Source organism: Thermoascus crustaceus, assembly GCF_041956765.1.
Source record: "Thermoascus crustaceus strain CBS 181.67 unplaced genomic scaffold VTN00scaffold_5, whole genome shotgun sequence".
NCBI lineage: Eukaryota > Fungi > Ascomycota > Eurotiomycetes > Eurotiales > Thermoascaceae > Thermoascus > Thermoascus crustaceus.
This window is the reverse complement of record NW_027192531.1, coordinates 1,766,663-1,774,008: the sequence shown is the minus strand read 5'-3', so window position 1 is coordinate 1,774,008 and position 7,346 is coordinate 1,766,663. Positions and strand designations below refer to the sequence as shown.

Below are 7,346 nucleotides of genomic sequence, written 5' to 3'. Positions count from 1 at the left end.
GGAGGAGGAGGAGGAGGAGGAGGAAGGGTCTGCTTCGTGGATGTTTGAAACGATGATGCTGCTGCTGCCGGTCTCTGGAGGGGAGATGGTCGTGTTATCCTTTTGGTGGAGGACTCCGGTCGACGACTCAACGGCTTCGGTCTCTGTGAAGAGGACGATTGTTTTCCAGACCGTGGTGAGCGCTGGGACAGAGCCTTCTTCTGTAGTGAAAATGTGAGTGGTCGCCGCCTTTGGAATCGACTTCACCGTGTATGGAAGACTCGTGGTGATAACCGTGTCGGTGAGACTGACGTTGGTGAAACTCGGAGAAGGAGAGAGGCTCGACTTTGCACTGCTGCTGCTAACTGGCTGCGACCCAGTGTACTCAGAACTACCAGCAGATGTCACAGCCGTGCTAACTGCGTCAGTAGTCTCCGGTGGGATAGCAAAGATCCCGCACGCATCAGTGCTGTCTGTTTCCGGCGTGGCGGACTCGTTCGCATCCCTGAGGGCTATGATAGAACTCTCAGGGATTTCGTATGAGATACCATAAAGAGTATATCCGGTGCCATTGAAAGCGCAGACAGCATCTCCAGCGCTCTCAGAGCTTTCATAGCCTTAAATAGTCATGGAGGTGTTAGCATCTCTACGTACGTTTATGCAGAAAGACGTTGAAGATGAAGGCTTACAAAGGGCAGCCTCTTGGAAACCATCAGGAAGAATGTGCGCAAGTCTTGAGTTGCTCTAATCAGCATCTTATTCTCTCCTTTTAAGAATATGGGACTACCTACACTAGGTCGCAAGAGTGGACTTCGGCAACATTTGCAGATGCACAATTGATCAGAATGGGTGTAGTGAGGGATACACCATCACAGTAGGTCCCCTCAGGTTTGGAGCACATGAGACTGTTTGTTTCTGCATTGCTAAAAGGGTCATCAGCGCCAGTTTCATGATGGCTTCTTTCTGTTGACAGGAGACTGTGAACTTACTAGCTAATCTGGCCCGCGACGACGCGGACCAAAGCCAGCAGCCAGGCCACAGCAAGAGCTGCGTACTGCATTTTGACTGGACTGATGAGTGGTAAAGTAATACGCGTCGCGACAAGTAAGGAACAGGAAGGTGATAAGAGCGTGCGGATGGGGACAGTGGTGTGATGGTGTCAGGTTGGTGAATCGTTACAGTGCGCGACGAGGTGGGAAGGGAAGAGACAAAAAGAAAACAACATGACTCCGGTGAGAACGCGAGGCTCCAAGTAATGTACTTATGTTTTGTTGACTGTTGATGTTCAGTTCAGTGAACGGGCGGCCGCCTGGCTTCATAGGATGGGATTTTCCTGGCTGTGAATTGTTTCTCGGGGCCTCTCCCTTTTCCACAAAGCTTTTCTGAGAACTGGATAAGAGCGTGCGGATTCCTCAGACAAAGGCAGTTCGTAACTTATGAAAGCAGTCAGGAACCTTTGTCTCGATCTACTGCAAGTATGTACTCATTGTACTTCCTATATCTAGTTCTCAGGTCAGATACTAAACGGGCGATACCTCCATTAAGGCTGGAGACGGGGAATACCATGCTACATACCAACTGAGATTGCCAAAAGCACCTTTCAGCGCCTTTTAAGTTCGATATCACAAATCTCCTGAGGCTTCCGTAGTCAGGAACGTTCGATAGATCCGACCGCCAGTGTGAACACTGGCTTTGTTGCAAACGAAAGTATATGGAAAGATGTAGCAAAACACATCGACCTGCATTCGAGGGAATCAAGCAAACAAGCAAACAAGAAATTGTTCGAAACAAGGGAATCGATATATAAACATTTTATTAGAAAATCCCAAGTCGAAGATGGAATAACTTTTTCGCCCTGTCCCATGTACAACGCCGATTCGCCCATTTTATGTAACAAATATGGATACCTCATTCCTGACCTGACCGACTCGCCTTCCACTTTTGAATTCTCCTCCGCAGATCACCCTCGCTCTGCTGCATGGGGTTCAACTTCATATCCCGAGCCATAGCTCTGTAATCATCGCCGTATTTGTTAACCAATCTCTCTATCCACTCCTGCTCCCGCTTGCTCTGCTGTCGCGGCTTCCTCTTCTTGACCGCCTCCTCTTCCTGAGCCGCCTGCAATTCCAGCTGTCGCACTATATCCGAGCCAGGGTTGTTCTGCTGTGCGGGTTTCGAAACCCCTTCTGGATCAGGTATATCATCCACCGGATCCCCAAGCGGGTTGGTCTTCCGTCGTTTGCGCCCCGCGATCTCGATCTCCTCGTCATCGTCGCGGAGGACGCGCAGAATCTTACCCGTCTCTGGGTCACGCTCGACACGGGCCTCACCGACAGTGAGATTTTCAGCTGCCTTGACAGCGCTGCCGGTTATGTACAAAGGATCACTGAACTGCTGCTCGGCGGTTGCAGAGGCGTTTGGACCTTTGGGCTTTTCAACACCACCAGTAGGCGCATTCAGACGGTGTGCGAGACCAAGACGACGGTAGTTTTGTGTGAGGGTCAATTTTCTGTCCCTACATTAAATACAGGTCAGCCTTATGAACTATACAACATTCGAGCGCAAGTCCCGTTCCGTACCAGTTTTCGGCAATGAGTGCATTCCCTAGAACATTGATTTTTTTGTTGCCATGGCGCAGCGTCTTGCGCTTGCGCTTGGTCAGGACCTTTGGCACCTTGGCCTTGTTCTTCTTTTTCTGTAACTGCCTACCCATCCTGGTTCCTTCGATGGATGGGATAGTATGCGCTTGGGTATGGAGTAGACAATAATATTATGGACCTGAGGCGTGAAAATAATCTCTTATCGATTTCTCAGATGGACTCGGGATGTTTGCACCCGGTCTTGGCATGTTTGGCTGCTTCCCGCGCGAGGTTCGGTCGGAGTGTTATCACAATCAGATGTAGAGCATCGAGCTTCGCTGGACGCGTCTCGCCGGCGTTCAAGCGCTCATCTAGCAGAGAGACTGCTACAATGTCTGTGAGAAAGTCCTTTGCGCTTCGCAAGCCATTGCTTGCCCTTACCATTGGGTTCTTGGCCTTCTCGGTGCTTGCCGCCGCCGAGATAGCTAGCTCCAGGAGCCACGATGACATTCCAGTCGGCAGTCTCACCGTGGCACAGATCGAGGAGCAGTTGCAGGTACGGATGCTCCCGGCCCTGGAGTTTTTGACCAGAATCTACCCTTAGCAAACAATACTAATTGCCTTTAGCAATGTTCTCTTGTTCAATCGCTCAATGAGCACAAAATCGCGTCTGCCCCGCAGACCACCAGTCTGACCGCCCGCATATTCTCAGTTCTCTTCCCAGGTAGCCCTGCAGTGAACTCTATCCTGGCAACTCTCTATATCTCCGGACCACCAAGTACGTTCAATGTCTCCCGATCTGAGTCGTCTCGTGCTTACTGATTCGGCCTAGATTTCCTTCTTGCGCTATGCCCGCCCAACGTCGATCCCTCGTCCCTGTCGGTGATGGTAGCCTTCGCAGTTGGCGGGCTTCTGGGTGATACTCTCTTCCATCTGCTTCCCGAAATCTTCCTGGGGGAGGATTCCCCCGAACATGTGCGGTTCGTGCTCGTGGAGCCCAACAAGAACCTCCTTCTTGGCCTGGGTATTATGGTGGGCTTCCTTACCTTTGTCGCTTTGGACAAGGCGCTTCGGATAGCTACCGGAGGAGACGGAGGACATGACCACAGCCACGGCCATGCGCACCCTGACAAGGGTGAGGATACTGCTGTGACCACCGGCTCTGAGAAGGACAAGGGCGACGGCGAGTTGAAGCAGCGCAAGTCCAAGGCTGGCTCCGCGGCCTCTGAGCCCGAGATCAACGACGAGAAGGAAGTCAGTCAGAGTGTGAAGCTTGGTGGATACCTCAATTTGATCGCAGACTTCACCCACAACATCACTGATGGACTGGCTCTTTCGTCCTCCTTCTACGCTTCTCCCACTATCGGTGCCACGACAACAGTCGCAGTCTTCTTCCACGAGATCCCACACGAAGTTGGTGACTTTGCCCTTCTTGTCCAATCGGGATTCTCGAAACGCAAGGCCATGGGCGCGCAATTCGTTACTGCGGTTGGTGCGTTCCTTGGAACGCTCATTGGCATTGCTGTGCAGGAATTCGGTGGAGGAGCAGCAGATGCGTCAGGGACGTTGAGCACTTCCTCTCCTGGCTTGCTGGGAACCAGCCTGACCTGGGGAGACATGCTTCTTCCATTCACCGCTGGAACGTTCCTCTACGTCGGTACGGTCTCTGTGATCCCAGAACTGCTGGAGACAGGAAAAGACAAGGGCGCAGAACTGAAGAAGACGATCACGCAATTCTTGGCTATAGCTCTTGGTGCTGGGATTATGCTGGGGTAAGTTTAAGTCCTATCATTTCCTTTTTGTTTTGCTGAAATAGCTAACTCGTGAATATAGCATCTCCTGGTCGTGAATTTATTTCGATGTATCGGATATCCTGTAATTTTGGTAATAATCGGCAGTAAGTATCGAAGGGAATTGATGCCAGCAAGACAGTATAATACGCTATATGTATTATCCATTGATAGCCGAGAAGACAAGATTGGAAACACAACTGCACATCATCACATAGAAGTGTCCACCATTCTGCCACTAAGTAACTTTCGTCTCTCCATCCCTGTAGATCGAGGAGAGTCGAGTGCTCTTTTGCCTTCTTTCTAGAAAGGAGCGCAGTTGATCTCTTAGTCTCATTCATGTAAATCACGTAAGCCAGGATATTGGAATTTTGCTTGCTTATTAGGTATGCAGCTATGTGAAAACAATAACAGGATAGACAGAAGATGTCAGTCGATGCCATCAATTCCTGCATATACCGTATCTCGTAAAATTTAAATCTCGTATCTACAGATGCCCTCTGCTTTTCGTGCGAGCCTCAAGAGCAAGGGCAGCACATCATTCCCACAAAACTCATCCAACACAAACATAGGGGAGAAAGGAAATGGCTCCTTCTATTCTCTAATCCAGTCGAACAGCCTGTACGCCAACGCTCCAGACGGATACTCAACCAGCCGGCAGAACGCCTCTCCGATGAGAATCACAGCGGTGAAGCAGACGACGAGGCAGGTCACGACTGAGCCTTCCGACGGCCACTGTTTCTGGACGTTCAGGTGAAGGAAGAGCTTGATGCCCGCGGTGTAGATGATGGTGCCTTGGACGAGGAACCAGCCTTGTGGAGGCGTTACACGAATAATCGAAGTCTCTACTACTTACTCAATGATCTGGTCCCAAGGTATACCAGCACAGAGTTTCGCAGTCTGCAGAACGTCGAATGTCTCGACGGCCAAGAAAAGGGCAACGAGGGTGGATGAGTCCCGTGACGGAGTACCACGCCCAGGACTGCACCCACCACGCGGTGACGATGAAAAGGATGGAGCCCTTGACGCGCCACGAGTTCCGCGTGTAGGGAATAATGAGCATTGCCATGTACACCGTGTAGCTCTGCATGTAGATCACATTCACCATTCACAGCAGCTGCGACGGGAAGGCGTTGCTCCCCGCGGACGTGGCGAAGCCATGCGTGATCCAGAACATGTTGAACACGGAGTTGAAGTAGATGAGGGCGTTGGACATCTCGTAGGGCGTGTTGAAGGAGTGGTTCCCGGTCAGGGACTTGAAGAGGTCGATGTATCCGTATCCGATCTGGGAGGAGATGAGCTTCACGACGGCCAGCGAGACCGCTGTGGGGAACCAGAGGCGGAGGCCTCGTCGGAAGACGGCGCCCGCGATGGAGGACTCTGTTGAGGACTTGATGAATGGGATGCATATCGTCCGGGCGGAGAGGAGGATGAAGAAGGAGTAGATGAGGTTGTCGTTCCAGAAGAGCACGGGGAGGGTTTTGCGGAGGTAGATCTGGTACGGTGGTCCGTAGATGTTGACTGATTCCTTTACGGTTCCTGGGACGAATGTCTGTAGGAAAACCCATAAGAATGATTGTAGGACGAAGATACCCCTGAGCCCCAGGAGGTATGGATTCTCCTTGTCTGGAATGGCGGGGTATTTTGGACGAAGAGCGCTTGGGATGTCCTTCCCTCGAGTCTTGCTCTCCCTCCACTGGCAAGTCTTTATCATGATGATCCTGAGGATTGGATATACTTTCCTATCAACATTGCCGTTAATGGAAGAAGCCCTGAGTCCTAGAACCTTTGGCAAGCAGTGTACAAATCTAGACCGGGCCATTAGCAGCTCTCGTGGGTGTTCACCATTGGCAACGTTGATGATGCCACATTGACCCATCTAGGGGCCGGCGGTAAACGCTCTCGCGTATTGAACTAGATGGACTTCTCTCACTAGGGCTGAAAGAAGCCCGCCATGCTAGAAAATGCTAGATAGCAACTGGGGACGGTCCACAAAAAGCAATTGATGTAAGTGGACGTTAATATATGGCAGCTCCATTGTAACCGTATTAGAGCCCAACTCTGCACGTCTGAGTCCTTGCTGACAGTGTATCATCTCTGTATGGGTTTATCTACCAGTAGAAGTTGTTTTTCATATCAGACGTCCATGTTGAGCTCAACAGCGACCAGAGTACCACCTCGTGATATGGTTATCTGCTAGCCTGGATGATGCTGCAGATTCTGGTCGTAAGAAATTGGTACTAAAAATCACAAGCTTTTGCTTGAATGCACGGGTACGGTTCTTTGGTAGATGTCTCAGCTGTGTTTGAAATTGTCGTCTCTTTTTCCCGATCCGATATTTTTAAACTTGAGAAGATCGTATTCCCAAGTGAATGGTCCCCACAGCTAAAAATAATACACACTTCTCTAGGTGGAAGTTAAAAGAAACAAAAGATTCAGGTCCAGAACAATCACAACCCGGGAGAATTTAAGCGTCCAGGCAATTTGGTTGCTGGGGGCCATCAGTCATCGTCTCTGTCAGTATGGTCTGACTTTTCAAGCCCGTTGAGATTAATCGATAGCAATTGGGTCTAAAATCACACCTGCATCTTTCGCCATAGACAAACTAAATAGACCGCCTTGGGCACGCCGTGATCCACCCATGTTCGAGTGAGGTGGCACATGGTGAGAAAACCTCAACAGTAAGTACGTATAGAATGTCCGACTCCTAATCTTCCCGAGCAGACCGGCTCCTACGGCAAACACCTCTTATCGGGTCCTGAGAAAGTCGGATGGATTATGACCGAGCCGCACGCCTCCTGCAACGTCAGATGTTAGGGCTTCAAGAAGATGGACGATGAACCTTTAGCAGATTCATACGGAAGATAACACGGCGTTAACTGATTCGAAAACAAAACTGGTGGCGTACGTGCAGCAGCTGCAGGGCCATCAATGCCTGGAATTGTCAACTGCTTTGTAATCAGAGTATACCGCATAGCGTACCTTGTATAGTCTCAAA

At 50.4% G+C, this 7,346-nt stretch overlaps 5 protein-coding genes across 5 annotated transcripts; 1 reads left to right on the top strand and 4 right to left on the bottom strand.

The window, feature by feature from the left end:
* Positions 1-51: 51 nt before the first annotated feature.
* Positions 52-1,039, bottom strand: VTN00DRAFT_8157 (uncharacterized protein; the record flags this gene model as incomplete). Its single annotated transcript, XM_069434980.1, has 4 exons — positions 52-596; positions 669-712; positions 771-902; positions 969-1,039. Coding segments are annotated over 4 exons (792 nt in total), but the record flags the coding sequence as incomplete, so codon positions are not given.
* Positions 1,040-1,887: 848 nt separating this feature from the next.
* On the bottom strand, positions 1,888-2,692 carry VTN00DRAFT_8156 (uncharacterized protein; the record flags this gene model as incomplete). The annotated part of the gene is made up of 2 exons (XM_069434979.1): positions 1,888-2,494; positions 2,559-2,692. The coding sequence occupies 2 exons, from the start codon at positions 2,690-2,692 to the stop codon at positions 1,888-1,890; spliced, it is 741 nt and encodes a 246-aa protein (XP_069286422.1).
* Positions 2,693-2,949: 257 nt separating this feature from the next.
* On the top strand, positions 2,950-4,407 carry VTN00DRAFT_8155 (uncharacterized protein; the record flags this gene model as incomplete). The annotated part of the gene is made up of 4 exons (XM_069434978.1): positions 2,950-3,114; positions 3,186-3,336; positions 3,391-4,330; positions 4,392-4,407. The coding sequence occupies 4 exons, from the start codon at positions 2,950-2,952 to the stop codon at positions 4,405-4,407; spliced, it is 1,272 nt and encodes a 423-aa protein (XP_069286421.1).
* A 535-nt stretch (positions 4,408-4,942) lies between these two features.
* VTN00DRAFT_8154 (uncharacterized protein) lies at positions 4,943-5,411 on the bottom strand (the record flags this gene model as incomplete). Its single annotated transcript, XM_069434977.1, has 2 exons — positions 4,943-5,193; positions 5,258-5,411. 2 exons carry the CDS (start codon positions 5,409-5,411, stop codon positions 4,943-4,945), a joined length of 405 nt encoding a protein of 134 aa, XP_069286420.1.
* A 45-nt stretch (positions 5,412-5,456) lies between these two features.
* VTN00DRAFT_8153 (uncharacterized protein) lies at positions 5,457-6,062 on the bottom strand (the record flags this gene model as incomplete). The annotated part of the gene is made up of 1 exon (XM_069434976.1): positions 5,457-6,062. One exon carries the CDS (start codon positions 6,060-6,062, stop codon positions 5,457-5,459), a length of 606 nt encoding a protein of 201 aa, XP_069286419.1.
* Between the last annotated feature and the right edge of the window lie 1,284 nt (positions 6,063-7,346).